At 43.2% G+C, this 22452-nt stretch overlaps 1 protein-coding gene across 1 annotated transcript in view; it reads left to right on the forward strand.

The window, feature by feature from the left end:
• Positions 1-22452, forward strand: part of ADGRV1 (adhesion G protein-coupled receptor V1) — a 380769-nt gene that overhangs the window by 74829 nt on the left and 283488 nt on the right. Inside the window, exons 2-4 of the mRNA XM_075326288.1 lie at positions 1881-2065; positions 13595-13744; positions 15973-16068. Of these exons, the coding sequence (XP_075182403.1) occupies positions 1881-2065; positions 13595-13744; positions 15973-16068 (431 nt within the window). The remainder of the gene's footprint in view (positions 1-1880; positions 2066-13594; positions 13745-15972; positions 16069-22452) is intronic.

Raw genomic sequence — 22452 nt, forward strand, 5'->3', positions numbered from 1 at the left:
AATCTTTGTGGTCATGGGACTTTTTCGACAACTACTGCCACGAAACACCTGTCACCAGTTTACCTCACAATATTGTCATTTATAAGATCACAAAGACTTTGAGATACTGTTGTCCTTCTCTTCCCTACTTTCCTGTTGTTGTATTTTATGACATAATAAATCTAGTTCACGGGATGTTGAGTGCTGTTATATTTTCCTATTGAACCTTGGATTACATTTACACTGTTAGGCCTCCTTCACATGTTCGTGCAAAAAACGAACATGTCTGTTTTGTACATCTGTGTGCTATCTGTGCATTTTCTGTGTGTGCGTGTATAATGTTCGTGGAGTATCCGTAAAAAGCATGATACTGAAATGAATGTTTTTTATGTGTAAAGGATGTGCAATGATAGAAAAATAATAGATAGATAAATGATAGCTAGATAGATAGCTTCTACAGCTGTTTAGCATTATTATTTAATTATTTAAGAAAAAAATGAAGTGGGTCCCCCCTAATATTCATAAACAGCAGCGGTAAAGCAGGAACTGTGAGGTGCAACTGTCAACTGTACCTTGTCTTCTTATTAAAAATAGAGGGTAACCCACGCTGTTGTTTAAAATAAATTTATTTAAAAAGAAATGGTGTGGAGTCCCCTAATTTTTCATAACCAGCTAAGGTACAGCAGACAGCTGGGGGCTGGTATTATCAGGCTGGGAAGGCCCATGGTAATTTGGCCCTCCACAGCCTAAAAATAGCAGCCACAGCCGCCCCAGAAGTGGCACATCCATTATATGCTCCAATTCTGGCACTGTACCCGGCTATTCCCGTTGCCCTGGTGCGGTGGAAATCAAAGTAATGGTTCACGGGATTGATGTCAGCTGTGATTTGCCAGCTGGCATCAAGTCCTGGTGTTAGTAATGGGTGTGCGTCTGTCAGACACCCCCATTACTAACCAACTAGATGTAAATAGAAAAAAACACAAAAAAACTTCTTTTTCAAAAAATATCACCTGACTTAAGCCCTCATTCATCAATTTATTAAGAAATTTAAAAAAGTCTTGAAGTTCCATCGTAATCCACATGGAGTTCCTACGATGTTCCACAAAAATAAACCTGAAAGACGTAAAAATAGAAAATTAAAGAAATAAAGACAGAACAAAGTCCCTCATTCACCAAAAAGCAACAAAAATAGATGTTTCGCTTGGATGTCCCACGTTGTTCCCTGGCTCAGTGTCCCAGCCTATGAAGAACATTTAGAAAATAAACCCCATAGGCTGGAACAGCAGCCACTGTCAACTGTCATGCTGTGCTGTGTGAGAACCACTGCTGATAGTGAATTGCGGTAACGTCATGAGCCGTGTCACACAGTACCTTTAGAACAGTGTTTCTCAACTCCAGTCCTCAAGACCCACCAACAGATCATGTTTTTAGATTTTTCTCAATATTAGACAGGGAATAATTCCATCACCTGTGCAACAGTAATGAAAGCCTGAAAACCTGATTGAGGAAAACCTGAAAACATGATCTGTTCCTGGGTCTTAAGGACTGGAGTTGAGAAACACTGCTTTAGAAGCACCAGTGGCAGTGGTGTGCGGGGTGACGTCATGAGGTCACTGTTGCTTCCTGTTGATGGTGGTTCTCACAAAAAGTAGCGCAAGATCGTTTACCTCATGGCGTCACCGCACGTCACTGCCGCCGACGCTTCTCAAGCTACTGTATGACACGGCTTTTGTGAACTGCGGTGACCTCATGAGGCTGCGGTTCTCACGCAATGTGAAGGAGGCCTTATAGTGTGCATTATTAATATCATTTAGGTCTGTGTGAAGTTCGTTATCTCCTACTGTTCTCTGTGTGCCATACTTTCGTCTTTTTTCATCATTTATGTTTTCTTCTTCTTACAGGGATGCCCTCTGTTCCTTCCACTGCACTTATTTTCTTAGCATTTTTGGTCACTGCCATATCAGGAGAAACACAAGTGCAATTTGCTGGACAAACAGAATTTTTTGTAAATGAAACTGCGACAACAGTCATACGTCTTGTGATTGAAAGGACGGGAGCCCCTGTTAACATCACTGCAATAGTCCTGGTAAGAGAACATACTGGAGTTACAGATGTCCAGATTGTCCCAGCTGTCTATTCACTATGACCACTTTCTACTATGTATTTGTTATGTGTTAAAAATGTTTATTAATAAATATGGGTACAATTATCAGTCACCTTTTTTCATCTTATTTGCTGTGAATGTGCTCTTTTATTTTTTGAGTATTAAGGTACCATCTCACTAAACGACGTACCAGCGATTCCAACCACGATATGACCTGGTCAGGATCGCTGGTACGTCGCTACATGGTCGCTGATGAACTGTCAATCAGGCAGATCTCACCAGCGACCAGCCACCAATGACTCTGCGCTTGGTAACTGTTAGGGCCAGGTGGACGGGCAGACCCAGGAGGTGGATCCACTGGGCCGAACTCCTCACTGAAGGCAAGGGGTCCGGTAGCCGGAGCACTACAGGTAGCAGGATAGTCCGTGCAAAATAGTGGAATGTAGAAGTCCCTGGGACCACGGAGTCACAGATGGTAGTCCGGGTGACGGAGCTCAGGTTCGGAGGCCAAGATGTTGTCAGGCAGAGTCCGGAACTGATGGAGCGAGAGGACGGGTCACCACAGGGATCAAAGATGGTACGGACTGACGGGATGGCAGATGGTCAGCGTGCGGGGTTCGGGAATCGGCAGGACCGGATGGCGAGGCAGGAGTGGCTCAAGAAGAGAGAGAGGTGAGTATATCACAGAGACAAGGAGACCTGACTCCTAGCTTAGGAAACACGAAGAACAGGCCCCACCCACTTGGACATTAAACCCCTTTATACCCTGTACCTGTGTGTTCAATATCCTGTCTGTGGACGCTGGCCCTTTAAGAAAGGGTCAATGACCGCGCACACACCCTAATGCGCATGCGCGAGGCCCGGGTGCCAGAAGCCAGGGCAGGGAGCGGCGAACAGGAGGCAGAGGAGCCGGGCTGGAGCGAAGCTGACAGCGGACGCTGGGAGCGGGGACCGGGACGCCTGGGGATCCTAGGTGAGGAGGCCTGGAGGCTGTGGAGTGGGGGACGCCGGACAGAGGAGCCGGGGAGCGAGCCAGGGAAGCCGGGGAGCGTGGCAGGGGAGCCGGGGAGCTGGACAGGGGACCCGGGGAGCGTGGCAGGGGAGCCAGGGAGCTGGACAGGGGACCCGGGAAGCGTGACAGTAACCAGGGTAAATAACGGGTAACTAAGCCAAGCACTTTGCTTAGTTACCCGATATTTACCATGGCTACTTGTGCAGGGAGCAGCGCTAAGCGGTGTACGCTGGTAACCAGGGTAAATATCGAGTAACCAAGCAAAGCGCTTTGCTTAGTTACCCGATATTTACCCTGGCTATGTGTACAGGGAGCCAGCGCTAAGCGGTGTACGCTGGTAACCAAGGTAAATATTGGGTAACCAAGCAAAGCACTTTGCTTAGTTACCCGATATTTACCCTGGTTACCATCGTTCGCTGTTTACACAGAGTCGGTGCTCGTTGGTCTCCCACCATCAAACACGCTGATGTGTGCTGCACAGCGGGAGACCAACGAGCAAAAAATGAACCAGAACAGTGTGTAACGATCAGCGATTTCACAGCAGGGGCCAGGTTGCTGCTTAGTGTCACACACAGTGAGATCGCTGATGAGGTCACTGGTACGTCACAAAACCTGTGACTCAGCAGCGATCTCACTAGCGATCTCGCTATGTGAGAAGTACCCCTTACTGTAGAGAACTTCTAATGCTGAAAGTGGAGGTTATGTCTGCAATTTATAGTGGTAAATTGGCATAATCTCTGATGAAAACAGACCAGCATCACTAATGTCTATTTAATCAATGTTGACATATCAGTTACTTTTAGGTTGCATACACAATTATACCCTTGTTGGTTCATGATAGCAATATAATCAGATGGGTCATTCCGTGTCAAGTGGACCAGTTTTAAAAATCGTCCCCACTCGACGTTCTCCGATTTTGCTGAAAATTTAAAAGGGTGTACATGTATGTTTGAAAAGAGGTTCTGTAAATTTTTAGGGCCAGATCTCAAATATATTGGGCACTGTTGACCTTTCACTGGAGGCCCCCCCCAAGGCTGTGGCTTCAGCTAAGAGGATTTTGCAAACTTTGGCACATAGCCATTAGAGTTCTATACTGGCTATGATGCTGAAATTTGGCATACTAGCTCAACTTTTGCTGCTAAACGCGATAAAATTATTACCGGCTATGACAAAACAATATTTCGGCCGCAATTTTGTGTCAAAGTAGCTTGCAAAACGCCTCGCATAAAATTTATGCCAAACTTTGCCCATATATAACTCAAGACCAAAAACCAATAGGAACTGGTGCTTTACCCTGTACAACAAACATCTTCATGACTTTACATTGCTGCAATATCACGGTCAAAGCATATGTATTTGTGGAAATATTCACACCCACATATGATGACAAACTTAAAAAAACGAATTTTACCTATTTTTAGGTCAAATTTCCCAAAAAGGGTACCCCTAAAATATATTAATTCTGTTATCATTTGAAAGAGCACATTTTTCTCTACAAGGATCATTGGGGGTTTTTTTGGAGTCTCTCCATTTAAGAAAAGAAAAATGCCACTGAACATGGTGTTATTTATTAATACGCAATGAATGCTAACTGCACTATTCAAACCCTTGCGTTGGTCCATGGTGGTTATACCACAACCAATTCCCTAAGAATTGGTATTATAATCCTATTAAGAATTGTAATAATGCTGTCTTTCGAGAATTGGCAGCCCCATCGCCTAGGAGCCATGGCCGATAGCCGTGCAAGGCAAGTCGCGGGTGGTCTCTTTATCGCAGGTTCCAAAGCCTGAGGGTGGGTGTCTTTGCCTAGGATCCCAAGCCTAATATTGGGTATCTTTTGTTGGTTCCCAAGCCATAATGTTCAGTCTAAGTAAGTGGTCTGGAATTGTTGCTGAATTTGCAACATAATGGGTTCAGAGAAGCTGTATTGTCGGCCCATTGCTGTTGCAGCTGGTGCTGGAATTATTGCAATGATCGACTGCTCGGGAATCCAGCATGTATCATTTCTCACAGGCCAGTGAAAGAAGCTAGCTGGTCCATGAGGATGCATAAAATGTATTAATGCATCATGGTCGTCGACTGAAATTTCAGAAATATTTCCAATCCACCAGTTCCTATCGTAAATGCAGACAATGTATTGCCCTGGCTGGAGGTTTGCAATTGGCACAAAAGGCATTTCTGATCTGACAGATCCATCTACATGGGCAATGAAAGATGAAGGGTCATTTCACACCCTTGAAATGCGAATCTTTTTGTCATCAATTTCATTCTCCATCACTAAAAAATAAATAATATATGCATTAAAATGTAACAATAGTCAATAGGTTTATAGGTTTTTGATTATAATAGATATTGCTAGCAACAATACAACTCTGTAACATGTGATAAGAATCTGAAAATCAAACACAATCAATGCATTACGTGCATACATAACACCATGTTCAGTGGCATTTTTCTTTTCTTAAATGGAGAGACTCCAAAAAAAACCCCCAATGATCCTTGTAGAGAAAAATGTGCTCTTTCAAATGATAACAGAATTAATATATTTTAGGGGTACCCTTTTTGGGAAATTTGACCTAAAAATAGGTAAAATTCGTTTTTTTTAAGTTTGTCATCATATGTGGGTGTGAATATTTCCACAAATACATATGCTTTGACCGTGATATTGCAGCAATGCAAAGTCATGAAGATGTTTGTTGTACAGGGTAAAGCACCAGTTCCTATTGGTTTTTGGTCTTGAGTTATATATGGGCAAAGTTTGGCATAAATTTTATGCAAGGCGTTTTGCAAGCTACTTTGACACAAAATTGCGGCCGAAATATTGTTTTGTCATAGCCGGTAATAATTTTATCGCGTTTAGCAGCAAAAGTTGAGCTAGTATGCCAAATTGCAGCATCATAGCCAGTATAGAACTCTAATGGCTATGTGCCAAAGTTTGCAAAATCCTCTTAGCTGAAGCCACAGCCTTGGGGGGGGCCTCCAGTGAAAGGTCAACAGTGCCCAATATATCTGAGATCTGGCCCTAAAAATTTACAGAACCTCTTTTCAAACATACATGTACATCCTTATAAATTTTCAGCAAAATCGGAGAACGTCGAGTGGGGACCACTGGTCCACTTGACACGGAATGACCCAGATATATCATTATCAGCAAGGTTTTCTATTAAGTGATAATTGCCTTTCTAAAGGCAGTCTCTATTCCTACAGGTATGGATATACATGGTGGGATGTATGGACACAGGGTGGGATGTATAGACACACATGGTGGGATGTATGGACACACATGGTGGGATGTATGGACACACATTGTGGGATGTATGGACACACATGGTTGGGTGTATGGACACACATGGTTGGATGTATGGACACACATAGTTGGATGTATGGACACACATGGTTGGATGTATGGACACACATGGTTGGATGTATGGACACACATGGTTGGGTGTATGGACACACATGGTTGGGTGTATGGACACACATGGTTGGATGTATGGACACACATGGTTGGATGTATGGACACACATGGTTGGGTGTATGGACACACATGGTTGGATGTATGGACACACATGGTTGGGTGTATGGACACACATGGTTGGATGTATGGACACACATGGTTGGGTGTATGGACACACATGGTTGGGTGTATGGACACACATGGTTGGATGTATGGACACACATGGTTGGATGTATGGACACACATGGTTGGGTGTATGGACACACATGGTTGGATGTATGGACACACATGGTTGGATATATGGACACACATGGTTGGGTGTATGGACACACATGGTTGGGTGTATGGACACACATGGTTGGATGTATGGACACACATGGTTGGATGTATGGACACACATGGTTGGGTGTATGGACACACATGGTGGGATGGCATGTGCTACGAACCAAGCCTATAAGTAATCAGCACAATTTTTGCAGCCTTTGAGGTTGTGCTCAAATGTAGCATAAATGCTGCTGGTTTTTTTCAGCTGCTTTTGATCTGCATGTTTTTTGCAGGAGTTTGCACCAAAATAACATAATACGATTTTTACTTTTTTGCTGCATTTTTTGTGATGCATTTTTCCCTTTATCTGAGTTTTTGTTGCAGAATTGAAGGAATGTTTTTTAATGCATTATGGTTTATTACAGAAAAGCTTTGAGTGTGAACTTAAAAATGATAATGCTTGTAAATACTAGCAAATTTACAATTTACCATTTATTCAAATTTCCAGCCGTTCTTGAGACATTATCACTTTTGTTTACTGACAACAGACATGAACATGCACAGTGCTAACAAGCTCTTTTCAACTGAGCTTATTTAAAAGCTGGTTTAAAACAGCATCTTTGGGTCTCTAAAGCTCTCTACATACAGTATGATGGTCCCCACAGCTCCCTATACACTGTATGATGGTCCCCACAGCTCTCTGTACAATGTATGATGGTGCGTTCGGCTACATAGATACTGTATGATGATCCCTACAGCTCCCTATACACTGTATGATTGTTCCCACACGCATTCCCCGAACCCACACGGAGTCCTGACTCCCAGGTGACTGCTGCACCCCCGGAAGCCCACACCGGCAAGACAAAGTGGAGAAAAGCCGGATGTGAAACCACTAGCTTACTCCGGCTCCCGACACACGTGTGCCAGAGCCGGCGTAGGCTGGTAATCATGGTACACATCGGGTAACTATAGAAACCGCTTTCCTTAGTTACCCAATGTGTAACATGGTTACTAGCTTACCCCGGCTCCCGGCACACGTCAGCACTGTCGCTTTGAATAGTTACTTTACCTTTTCTCCACTTTGTCGGATCTGGCGCGCTCCCGTGCACTGTGTACACTACAGTGGCCGCGCGACAAGCTCCGATCACGTGTTGTCATGTGACCGGAGCATGTGACCAGGAAGTTGCGGCGTGGCCACTGTACTGTACACAGTGTATGGCTGCTTACAGACGTCCGTGTTTAAACAGATACCAGTCACATGCATGGTTATGGTCATATGTGTGACATCCGTGTTTGCATGCGTGTGACAGGTACCAGAGAAAACACGGGTCTGTGAAATAAAAATATTTTTCATATTTACCTGCTTTCTCCGGCTCTGCTGCCTCCCGCTCCTGACCGCCTAGCAACACACACACACACACACACACACACACACACTGAGCACATGTACACACATAGCACAAACACATGGATATACCGTGCGCATACACACATAGCGCACATCCATGTACAGACACACACACACTGAGCACACACACACACTGAGCACACACACACACTGAACACACACACATAGCAGACAGACACACACACATAGCAGACACACATGGATACACCGAGCGCATACACACATAGCTCACATGCATATACACACACACACAGACTGAGCACATATACACACTGAGCACACACACTGAGCACACACACACACATAGCAGACAGACACACACATAGCAGACAGACACACACATAGCAGACACACATGGATACACAGAGCGCATACACACATAGTGCACATGCAGGTATACACACACACACACACACTGAGCGCATATACACACATAGCAGACACACATGGATACACCGAGCGCATACACACATAGTGCACATGCAGGTATACACACACACACACACTGAGCGCATATACACACATAGCAGACACACATGGATACACCGAGCGCATACATACATAGCGCACATGCATGTACACACACACTCACACACTTAGCACACACACACACACTGAGCACACACACATAGCAGACAGACACACACACATACACATAGCAGACACACATGGATACACTGGCGCATACACACATAGCGCACATGCATGTATACACACACACACACACACACACTGAGCACATATACACACATAGCAGACACACAGTGATAACCGAGCGCATACACACATAGCGCCCATGCATGTACACACACACACACACACACACACACTCTGCTGTATACTCACCCAGTGATGCGGTCCCCGGCACTGAAGTCCCCCGCACTGTTCCTGCTTCCAGCTCCTCAGGGCACTGAATATTCAGTGAGTATAATGAGCGGCGATAAGGAACGGGAGGCAGCAGAGCCGGAGATAGCATTGCTGGAGAGAAGTAAATATAGAAAATATTTTTATTAAAAAGACCTATATTTTCTCCGGTCTGTTTTACACTGATGTCACACGGATCACATCTGTGTGTGATCCGTTTGACATCCGTGCTGTTAGAGATGCCTGCGTGTGTGCGTGCGGGGTCATGAAAAGTCATACGGTCCGTGTGCAAACACGGACGTGTAAGGCACATTATAGAATAACATGGGTACGTGTGACATCCGTGTTAAAAACGGATGTCACACATACCTAAAACACGGACGTCTGAAACCAGCCTATGGCAGCGCGCCGGATCTGACAAAATGGAGAAAAGCCGGATGTGTGAAACCACTAGCTTACCTCAGCTCCCGACACACGTGTGCCGGAGCCACCGTAGGCTGGTAACCATGGTACACATCGGGTAACTATAGAAACCGCTTTGCTTAGTTACCCAATGTGTAACATGGTTACTAGCTTACCCCGGCTTTGAGCACACGTGTGCCGGAGCCAGCGTACGCTGTTAACCAGCGTACACATCGGGTAACTATGGAAACCGCTTTGCATAGTTACCCGATGTGTACCATGGTTACTAGCCTACCCCGGCTCCCTGCCCATTCAGATCGTTGGTCTCCCACTGTCAAACACGCCGATGTGTGCTGCACAGCAGGAGAGCAACGAGTAAAAAATGAATCATCATTAGTCAAGACTTACTCATTATATTATTATTCAATCTGCTAACCTACATACACATTCTAGACTACCCGATACGTTAGAATCGGGCCACCTTCTAGTACACTGTATAAAGGTCTGTACAACTCCCTTTATACAGTATGATGATCCTTACAGCTCCCTCTATATAGTATGATCTTCTCTACAGCTCCCTATATACTGAGTGATGTTCCCTACAGCTCCTTATATACGGTATGATCGTCCCTACAACTCTCTGTATGCAAGATGATGGTCCGGACAGCTCCCTATATACTGTATGAACTTCCCTACAGCTCCCTATACACTGTATTATGGTCCCTACGGCTCCCTATACACTGTATGGTGGACCCTACAGCTCCATATATACTATATGATGGTCCCTACAGCTCCCTATATACTGTATGATGGTCTCCACAGCTTTCTATATACTGTATGATGGGGCCACAACTCCCTATGTGCTGTTTTATGTCTCCCACAATCTTTTATATACTCTCTTACAGGCCAGACTTCTCTTTATATATATATATATAGAGCGATAGTCCATACAACCTCATATACTGTATCATGTCTCCACTTCTCCCTATAAACACATTATGAGGGCTCCTATAACCTGTTATATGCTTTATATGACCCCACTTCTCCCTATATATAGTATGAAGGCCCCCACAACCTCATATACTTCATTAATGCCCACACTTCTCCTAATAAAAAATTTAGTGACCTCCCTCTTCAGCTTCCTATATATAGTAAGATGGCCTCTACAGCCTCCCATATACTTCATTATGGCCCTCACTTCTCATATAGCATGGTGATTCCCACAACCTCTTGTATGGCCCCCACAAATATATCATATAAAAAAACAATAAAAGTTATACTAACCTAATCCTAATTCCCAACACTGCAGCCTCTGTCTCCTTTTCCGACTGCTATGGTGGGCCTGCAGAGGTAGCGGGATAAAATGACATCATCGCGCTACCTGTGTGGGCGCATGGCGACCGCCATGCGGTGGTGGATATCGCACTTTCATTCCACAGGCATCCCCACCTCCTTAATGTGCAACTGAAGAAGGTCCAGTTGGATTGAAAACATTTTTTCATGCACATTGTTTGAGACCACTCAAATAAATACACGTTGCAGTCAATCTGGGAGTGCCTTGTTTCTATCTTGAAGCTTGTGGCCTTGGAACCTACTAAGTGCACCCCAATCTTTACAGTCATCTCCAAAAGAAAGTGCCATTGACCATTTTCTAAGTCCTAGATTAGTGATGGCAGTCGTCTATGAGACCCCGCCAACATCACTAATCTGTAAGTGAAAGTAAATAAACACGTAAACCTCCAAAATCCTTTATTTGGAGTAAAATACAAAATACACCCTCTTTCACCACTCTATTATCCCCTAAACACCCCTGCAGGTCCGAAGTAATCCACACGAGGTCCCACGACGATTCTGCTACATCCCTGTTCTGTCACAGCAGCATCGTAGAGCATGACGGCCTGCTGACAGCAGAAAGAGAGACGCGTGATTAGAATGAACTCGGGAGTCAGTGCTGTGACACAGGCACTAGTGTGGGGCCCGCAGCTGTGATGTCAGAAGTTCACCCGAGTTCATTCTCGCTCAGCTCTGTCTCTCTGTCGCGGCCTGATTTGCGATCACAGGTGAAGGACTCCAGCTGTGACTGGAAATCACCTGACTGACGGCACTGCTGATCGCGCTGCTCACTTCAGTCACTCGGGTGATTTACTGTTACAGGTGGAGGACTCCAGCCGTGGTAACAGCTAACCGGAGTGACGTCACCACTGATAGCACGACTCACTTCAGTTGCTGCGTGGAGCTCACAGCGAGCATTCTTGTTCTATGGCGCTCGCTGTGAGTGTCAGATGTAGCAGTGCTGGAAGGGTCGTGGGACATCGTGTGGATTACGTTGGACCTGGAGGGGTGTTTGAGGGGTTAATAAAGTGGTGAAAGAGGGTGAATTTTTTGTCTTTTATTTCAAATAAAGCATTTTTCGGTGTTCGTGTTTATTTACTTTCACTTACAGATTAGTGATGAGGGGTGTCTCATAGATGCCTGCCATTACTAATCTAGGACTTAGGGGATGCTGTGGGCTGCCATTAACTCTGTTAATACCCTGATTGCCACCGCACCAGGGCAATCAGGATGAACCGGGTAAAGTCCCGGGACTGTCGTTTCTAATGGATGTGGCAATTCCGGGCGGCTGCTGGCTGATATTTTTAGGCCAGAGGGCTCCCAATAGCGTGGGTCTCCCCAGTCTGAGAATACCAGCCCCCAGCTGTGAGGCTTAATCTTGGATGGGTATCAAAATTTGGGGGGACCGCATGACGGTTTTTTTAATTATTTATTTATTTTACTGTATGATATAGACCCGCCCACTAGCAGCTGTGATTGGTTACAGTCACTCAACACAGGGGCATGTCTGACTGCAACCGCCAGTGGGCGGCGGGGGAAGCAGTGAATATGAGATGAGCCTAATGAGCGGCCAGCAGCAGGAGAGGCCAGGAGCAGTGTGACAGCCGCGCGGCACCAGTAATCGGTGAGTATGAAGCGGAGAGAGACAGAGAGCGAGCGAGAGAGAGAGAGAGAATGGAGAAAAGTTGGTGTCCTGCGTTTTGTTGACAAAAATGCATCCAAAACGCAACCAAAAGGCATTGCAAACTCACAGCTAACATTTTGGTTTCGTTTTGACAACCTCATTCATTTCAATAGGTGGAAAATGTTCACAAAACGCAATGAAAAAGTGACATGCTGCTTTTTTTAGGCAACGATTTTGACAAATATTTGTCAAACAAAACACTGCCAAAAAAAAAGCAACATGCACATGGAATTTCTGATTTATCATAGACTTTGCTGGGGAAGCACAATGCATGCATTTTGTCATTGACACGGTGCAGTTTAAAACGCAACCAAACCGCAAGAAAAAACGCAACGTGCGCACATGGCCTTAATTTCAGCGCTAGTTCTGCTAATGCTATAGCTCTGTCTCAGATGAGAAATGTCACTCAAGGAGGACACCCTTAAAAACAGGGAATAAGAGGCTGCAGAACTGTGAGCTGCTCAAGAGATGTCTTATGTTATAAGATGTCATAAGCTAACGACACTTGGCTCAAACTTTGCTCTGAGTGTGAGCTGAGTGTCATTCTACTGTGAACTGATTCTCTTGCATGTGGGAATCGGATCATCACAAGTATGTAGAAGATGGAGAGCTTAATTTCTCCATGTTTTCCATTACAAGTCTCTGTATATATTGGAATACACTCTAATGTCATTAGTGCAGTCCGGCGTTTTGCATGAACTCATTGACTTGAATGGGTGTGCACCGTCCCATATGTGCTACCAATCGCAGGATGCATAGATTTTATTCTCATGCCGAATGAGAAAAACCGCTAGTCGGCACTTCTCCATAGTATATAACATTGGAGCGAGTACAATCCGATAAAACATCAGATAGCACTTATCCATGGTGTATGGTAATGTGAGTGAGCCCTCAGACTACCTTTGAGCGCTGCAGCTTTCATTCAATACTTAAAATCAATGAGTACAGACCTAGGGGCTTATTCATACACCACATTGTGGCCTGGATGCATTTTTAGGTGATTTTCTTTGCCATCCGTGCTCTTTATTCTAATCTAATGTGATTACTACGTCTCTCTATGTAAACACATGCCTTTTCCTTATTTATAGCTGCAAGAGGAAAACACTGGAGACTTTATAGCAATTGCTACTGCTGCATTCATACCCGACTGGGAGAGAAATCGGACTGTCTATATTTCTGTATGTGACGATGACTTGCCAGAGGCGGACGAGTTATTTCATTTCCTTTTGATATTACAGGTTAGTAGAAATAAAACATTGAGTTACACTTTGCAGCCAAGAAGGAGAGATGCTTCATAAAATGGTCTGAGTGTTATCACCACCAAAAATACATCATTTATATGTAAAATGTCAAATCTATGAATTTCTACATAGAAGACATTTATTTTAAAGAGATGGTCCGGCACTTAAAATGTATTTTATAACTATCTATCCTTACTCCCCAACCATTTTTGTCATTATCTTTGTTAGAAAATTCCCCATCTATCTAATTCCTAAAGGTGTTGTGACATTTAGTTTGAGAGGCGTCTCAAATGTTACATCAAAGGAGGCTGGGGCTGCACTCACTGTCTGCAGCGTCTATCGCCCATCCTGGAACAGGAAGTCATGAGGGGTGGTGCTGCACTTACATCTTGTATTTAACCTCACTGATGCCTCTGTCAATAGCTACAGCTACATTTATTTGCTTATAGTGGGAAGGGCTCACTCATCGCTCCAATCGGCACAAAGTGTTTGAGAGGGCGTTGTGTTGATGGTCTACATGGTGACCCTGGGGTCATGCCTCAAAGTCACTTCAAATATGATGTGGTCCCTAAAAAATAGGTTTTGTAAATTTTGTTGGAAAAGTGAGAAATTGCTGATAAAATATTAACCCTTCTAACTTCCTAACAAAAAATTGATGTTTCAAAATTGATGCTGATGTAAAATGTACAAGTGATAAATGTTATCTATTAACTATTTTGTGTGACATAACTGTCTTGTTTAAGGGCATAAAAATGTAAAGTTTGAACATTGTGAAATTTTCAACATTTTATCCAAATTTCTAATATTTTTACACATAAATGCAAAACATTTCATCCTAAGTTTACCACTAGTACCATGTCACAAAAAAACAATTTAAGAATCTTTGGGATCTGTTGAAGTGTTCCAGAGAGTGTCACATGGTGTTTGGCTCTAAAGTCGTTGAGAATCATGGTGGCATCTGACGCTGTTCAGATTGCAGAATGACACTCTATACTATGCCTTCTCTCGTTTTTCTGAGTTGCACAGACAGGCTCGGGCGTCATTAGTGTTCAGACTTTCAGGAGTTTATCTCTGCTAGCCTGATGGTTACCTCTTGGATCACATGTTGTGGGAGACCTATCATAGTTACTCCCTGCTTTTTTAAGATGGTGGAGCCTGTCCTCCCATGCCAACTATAGGTTTTACTAAACCAGTCTGTGTGCTGTAGTGTTCAAGTTCCTGTTGATTTATTGAATGCTCCTTGGTGTGCTGTAGAAATCCTCTCGTCGTCTGGTTATTTCCTCTCTGCTCTTTATTTCCTCTTTATCACATCTTGTCTTATATCTCTGTGTGTGCTAACTGTGTCATAGAGTTTTTGGTTTCCACAGATCTATATCTGTGTGTTAAACCCCTCCTGTCTTGTTTCCCCCTGGAGGGGGGGGGAGTAGAGGTATAAAATCAGAGTTTGACATGACAGTATGTGATTTACATATTTCAACAATATTTCGACTAGACATGTCCAACTTCGCTCAATTCACGTATGTTGAGCAAGACCATGCGCATCTAGTCTGCACGTGACCTCATGTATGCAAATAGCACACTTATGATCATGTGCCCATCTGCACCTTGTATCAGAGAATCCTTACAGTGTGCACAATGTGTGCTGAGAGGATTCTCAAGTCTGCAGTCACATCTCATAATGAATGCAGACTTGTACTCTAAGCATGGACAACACCTTAAGTAAAAGTCCCAACTCAATGTCCACCCTCCATCAAACATTTCTGACATGTTGCTGTGACGTATCACAATTATTGTATTACTTTAAAATGAAATGTGAAATTTACAAGTCTGCAGTTATTTTTGGGTATGGTTATTCTAGCTGGTGTTTGTTACTATGGCCATACCTGTGTGCACTAAAGCACATCTTACGGGACCAGCAGATAAGAACAAATGCAACACAAATATTCCCATCACTAGTAACATTTAACGTTATACGAGCCCTGAATATTTTATTTCTTGTTCCTTATTTCTATGGTGTCAGTAGTAGACTGTCATTCTGTGATTAATGGTCTCCTGAATGCGCTCATACACATCTTCCCAGGGGACATGACACTTTTCCATACTGTCACCCTAGACTGTTTGCATTGCATCTCCTTTGTTCGTTCACTTATGAACATTACTTGACATGGGAAAAGTGAAGCATGTTTTGTATATGAACTAATTATTTGTTGTTCTTTTGTTTCCAGAATCCTCCACCGAACACGAACCTCGGAGCACAGAATGTCGCCACTGTCACCATACTGTCCAACGACAATGCCTTTGGAATTATCTCTATCAATATGGTAGGGGGGCTATATTATTGTTATCTGGAATACATGATAAATCTTGATATATACACATTATAAACCTTATACTGGGATTAGTAACATGACCTTTACATTTTGTTTAAATATTTAAAAGCCTTTGGTTGCAAGAGATCAGGCTCATTGGGGGAATGCATCAAGGCACTTTCAACAGTTTTTGTGTTTTGCACAAATTGTTGCACTCTACAGTTGTCAAAAAAATCTGTGACTTTATGCTATTTTACCCACTTTTTAAAAGTGGGTAGAAAGCAGAAGTGGTTAGCTATGCAAAAAAGGTTTAAGGCAGATTTATGAATTGCGACTTTTCAAGAAGTCTCAAAAGAGTCACACTTTTTACTCCAGGAGGGTCTTGGAGTAAAAAGATGACAATAAAAACTTTAGAGAAGTGTTATATTTAACGATTCACCAACTTTCTTAAAAAAAAAAGATTGACATGTTGTATACTGCGTCAACCAAAAACAGGGTGAAAATATAGAACAATTGGTGGTATCACAGGCGTATCACAGGCTGGTGATGGACCTTGCCCACCAACACGTATAAGTGGACACATGGGCCCTAAGAAAACACAGGACCGAATGTATCAGCGGTTTTACTGCCCAGATGTCTTCTAAGACGTGAAATGATATTGTGACTCCTGGCCAGTCTATCAGGTGACCGACCCCAACAGCATTTCCAAAGTCCCTTGGTACCTCTGCTGATTATAGAGATACCGATTGAAAAAACAGCTGTGGATTTAGTGGAACCAGTAAATAATTCATCAAGGGGTCACAAACATATCCTGTTAGTCATTGATTATGCTACCCAGTACCCTGAAGTGGTTCCTCTGCAAGATTTGTTGGCTAAACTCATAGACAAGAAACTGGGCATTTCTCTCTGGTGGGGATGCCTAACGAGTTCTTAACATATCAGTGGACTGGGTTCATGTCTAAGGTCATCAAGGAACTCCGCAAATTGCTAAATGTTAAAAACTTAAGTACATTGATTTATCATCCCCAAAAAGATGGCCTGGTAGAAAGGTTTAACAGAACTTTAAAGAGCATACTCAAAAAAAGCCATATCCAAGAATGGGAAGGACTATGATCTCTTGTTCCCCTATTTATGGTTCGCTGTGCAAAAGGTGCCCCAAGTATCTACGAGGTTCGTGCCCTTTGAATTGTTTTATAGCAGGCAGGGGTTGCTTGACGTGGCTTAACGAGTAAAAGCCCACCCCACATAAGAGTGAGCTTGAACCAGTCACAGAAATGCAGAAAAGTATGGAGACAGGTCTTGCACATGTCTGGAGATAATATACAGTGCCTTGCGAAAGTATTCGGCTCCCTTGAATTTTTCAACTTTTTCCCACATTTCAGGCTTCAAACATAAAGATACAAATTATAATGTTTTGGTGAAGAATCAACAACAAGTGGGACACAATTGTGAAGTTGAACAAAATGTATTGCTTATTATAAACTTTTGTAAAAAATAAATAACTGAAAATTGGGGCGTGCAATATTTTTCGGCCCCTTTACTTTCAGTGCAGCAAACTCTCTCCAGAAGTTCATTGAGGATCTCTGAATGATCCAATGTTGACCTAAATGACTGATGATGATAAATATAAGCCCCCTGTGTGTAATCAAGTCTCCGTATAAATGCACCTGCTCTGTGATAGTCTCAGTGTTCTGTTTAAAGCACAGAGAACATCATGAAGACCAAGGAACACAACAGACAGGTCCGTGATACTGTTGTGGAGAAGTATAAAGCTGGATTTGGTTACAAAAACATTTCCAAAACTTTAAACATCCCAAGAAGCACTGTGCAAGCGATCATATTAAAATTCAACATATTCAACTTCACAATTGTGTCCCACTTGTTGTTGATTCTTCACCATAACATTACATTTTTTATGTTTATGTTTGAAGCCTGAAATGTGGGAAAAGGTTGAAAAATTCAAGGGAGCCGAATACTTTCGCTAGGCACTGTAGAAGTAGCACAATTGGCTTAGAGCTGGGTCTGTAACCTGGCGGGTCGGGTAAGAATCTTTAACCCTGGGGACTGGGTACTGGTACGTGTGCCCATGGTAGACAGCAAGTTCCTTATGAGGTGGCAGAGACACTACAAGTTAATAGAGAACGTGGGGACAGTAAACTACAAGGTACACCACATTGGTCGGCAAAAACAAGAACAGGTTTACCGTGTCATTTTGCTTAAACCCTGGAATGATAGGGATAGCCTTTGTGGGGACAACAAACTTTCCACTTTTCCTGCGGGGAAGGCTCTGTTACCTCTGGCTGTTTTATGGGGAGCTGTATCCATAGTAGGAATTACAGACATTCTGTCCATTAAACAGGTTCAGGAGGTCAGGGAGTTTGTTAGTCGGAATAGGGATGTTTTCTCCAAACTCCCTTGACATACCTCTGTAATCCAACATGATGGTGTCACTAAGCCCCAGTACGCAGTCCAGTTAAAGCTGTATTCGGTGCCTGAAGTTCGGCGACAATCCTTCTTAGAGGAAATGAAATTGATGCTGCGACTAGAAGTCATTTAGGAGTTCTGGAGTGATTGGATTGGCCCGATACTCCTAATATAATGGAACCTTACGGTTCTGTAATGACTTTCAGAAACTCAATGAAATATTGAAATTTACTCCCTGCCTTGGGTGGAGGAGTTGATCAAATGATTAGGGCAAGTCAGGTACTTTTCGACCCCGGACCTTACAAAAGGGTACTGGCAGGTGCCCTTGATGGAGATTACCAAGAAGAAAATGGCCTTTTTCACGCCTGAAGGGTTATATCAAAATAATGTTTTACTTGTTGGCTTACATGGTGCTCGAGCCACGTTCCAGCGGTTAATAGATGCCGTCCATTGCCCCCATCGTCGGTATACCTTGGCATACCTCAACGATATAGTAGTATATAGCGCAAACTGGGAAAGGAATGGCAAGGTAGAAATAGAGCAATTTTTTTTTTTTTAATTTATATTTGTATTTTGATTTTTTTTCTGCATATTTTATTAATTTTAATGAGAAAAATATTGTCTAAAGAAGATTTTGTACATTTATTTTTATAGCAAAAAAATGCAAGTGTATTTTTTATCAAAAATTGCTTGTGTGCAGATGTAAGTTGATTCTATGGACATCTAGAACCTTATGGGTTAATATGGGAATTGATGAGACCCATGTAGGAATCAGGTGTATACAATCTTATATAATGTGGATGGAATTCCCTGTTTTAATATACCTGAGGAAGAGGACGTTATGTCCTTGAAACGCGTTGCATGATGTCAATAAAGGAATTTTTGTACTAACATCGCTTTATTTTTGCCTTGCCATTCCTGACGACCCCTTGTGGGACGGAAGGATCAAGCAGCAATCAGTTCCACCCTGTGATTAAAAGAGTTTTGCCTAGAATGCACAACTAATCCAAGTGAGCCTTATCACAAGGGAATCACTACCCCCCTTCCAGGTAGACCGATTCACCCTTTGTAGCGCCTCTGTGTGTTTTTTTCTATTGCTACCGAAGGTGCAGGTGGATGTGGACTCCTTCTGTCAAGCAGGGCTGACCGCCAACCCAAAGAAATGCACCATGGGATGGAAAGAAGTTCGGTATTTAGGGTATATAATTGGACAAGGTGTCATCAAACCCAGGTGAACACAATAGAAGTGTTACAGAACTGGCCCCGCCATCTTACGGAAAGACAGGTGAAAGCTTTCCTAGGGTTAGTTAGCTGTCGTCTCCATTGAGGGACCGCCTGGAAGGCGTCCATAATGATCCGCTGGGATTCTCAGGCTAAGAAGGCCTTTGTGACATTGAAGTCAGTGTTGTGTGGGACACAAGTCTTCAAAAATGAATTTATTGTGCAGACAGATGCCTCGGAAGTAGGTCTCAATGTGGTGTTATCTCATTAGATTAAAGGGGAGGAGCATCCTATTAGTTTGCTGAGCTGGAAGGTCACCCCAGCAGAAACCGGGCACGGTACTGTATAGTGGAGAAGGAGTGCCTCGCCATCAAGTGGGCACTCGAATCTTTCTGCTATTATTTTCTGTTGAAGACATTCCGCCTGGTGAGCGATCATTCCCCTCTCAAGTGGATGACTCAATCCAAGGATTGCTTGGGTCTCAAGGTGGTTCCTCTCCCTACAAAATGTCAAGTTTACAGTGGAACATGGGGCAGGCACACTGGAGGGGATGGCAGATGCACTATCCAGAGTCCACTGAATGGCATGTGTCCACCCACTCAGGGTTGAACAAAAGGGTTGAGGTATTTAACGCAGTGAGGTGTATGGTGGTAGGTATATTTCTCCCAACAACTACCTCTCGCACTGGTAATCATCAGGGAGAAAGTCAAGCCGTGACATGGACCTTCTCTGCTCTTCCGGGTTTTTGCTGCAACGCCTGGATTGCACAGCTGGAGGAGTTAAGATAGCATAATAAGGCAGCTCTAACTCCTTAATGGGTGTTGATTCTTGAGCTGGAAAAACTGAAGTGTGCTTTGTGGGAACATCATACCTGAACGGACTGGCATTTCCGGGCTATAATCTATGCTGCTTAACAAGCTGAACGTTTGCTCTTCATTACCATCTGATGAAAGACTGTGTTTTTTTTCCTTATGCTACCAGTGTGACTAAACCATTAAGTTTAAACTGAAAATATATGTGCGCCTCTCCTCTTTACTGCATCCCTGCCATCTGTCCTTACCTATTGTTCCATTACCCATTCCCTGTAGACTGTGAGCCCTCGCGGGCAGGGTCCTCTCTCCTCCTATACCAGTCTCTTTTGTACCGTTAATGATTGTTGTACGTATACCCTCTTTCACTGTAAAGCGCCATGGAATAAATGGCGCTATAATAATAAATAATAGTAATAATAATAATTGCCTACCCGAGCTAAACTCCCACAATGAATAGATAAAGAGTTACGATTAGTTAGAAATTCGTCACATTCTGTCTGCCTGCCTTGGCCATTTATCAGCCAAGTTACAGGTATATTTAGTCTCACTAAGGCCACTCTGTCTGTACCCCTTTGTATATGCATACTATGGAGTATGGTGACCATACAACTCATTCTGATCCCTTTTTATAGCATTAGATGTCTGGTTCTCCTGTATAGTAGGCAGTGCTCCTCCCCACTGCAGTGCTCCTCCTGCCACAATCACTGTGGCCTTTTTACTCAACTATGTGAGGGAAACAACAAAGTGGTAAATGTTGTGGACACTTACTTTGAGCATAATATACAGACTGATGATAATATGTAGTTTGAGTGCAGTCTCCCAGAGTGCAGAGGGTACTCAAACTTCAATGCATGCTTCTGAAGAAGTGGAATAAGTAAAAGAAATGTTTTATTTTTACAAAAAGCAGAACGTTTTAAAAGACATCATTGTTTTGTCCTTGTTCTTTATCAGTTACTTTTGACAATCAAGTCATATTCTATAAATTAAACATGATTGCCCAGAAGCAGTATCTAATGAATAGTTAATTAGGATTTGGGAAAGATCACAGAATAGCACATGTAAAACATTGCTCTGCACTCTATAGATATTTAGGTATACCGTATACACGTGGTCAAAATTGTTGGTAGCCCTCGTTTAATGAAAGAAAAACCCATAAAGGTCACAGAAATAACTTGAATCTGACAAAAGTAATAATAAATTAAAAATGTATGAAATGAGCAAAATGAAAGTCAGACATTGCCTTGTTGCTTCCACAGAATTTTTTAAAAAATAAAACTCATGAGATAGGCCTGGACAGAAATGATGGTACCCTTAACTTAAAGGGAACCTGTCACCAGATTTGGTAACTATAAGCTGCGGCCACCACCAGTGGGCTCTTATATACAGCATTCTAACTTACTGTATATAAAAGCCCAGGCCGCGATGTAGAATGTAAAAATCACTTTATATTACTTACCTAAGGGGCGGTGTGATGCAGACTGGTTGGATGGGTGTCTCCATTCTCTGGTACTGGCGCCTCCTCTTTCGGCCATCTTCGTCCTCCTTCTTCTGAAGCCTGTGTGCATGACACGTCCTATGTCATACCCACTCGCCGGCATTGTGGTCCTGCACAGGTGCACTTTGATCTGCATTGAGCAGGGCAGATCAAAGTATTGTAGTGCGCCTTTGCAGGACCTCAATGTGGGCGTGTGTGTATTACGTATGAGGCATCATACACACAGGAAGAAGGGAGACGAAGATGACCAAAAGAGGAGGTGCCGGTAACGGAGATCAGAGACACCCATCCAACCAGTCTGCACCGCACCGCCCGTTAAGTGAATATTATAAAGTGATTTTTATATTCTACACAGCGGCCTGGGCTCTTATATACAATAAGTTAGAATGCTGTATATAAGAACCCACTGGTGGTGGCCACAGCTTATAGTCGCCAAATCTGGTG

This window comes from Anomaloglossus baeobatrachus, chromosome 1, assembly GCF_048569485.1.
Source record: "Anomaloglossus baeobatrachus isolate aAnoBae1 chromosome 1, aAnoBae1.hap1, whole genome shotgun sequence".
Taxonomy (NCBI): domain Eukaryota; kingdom Metazoa; phylum Chordata; class Amphibia; order Anura; family Aromobatidae; genus Anomaloglossus; species Anomaloglossus baeobatrachus.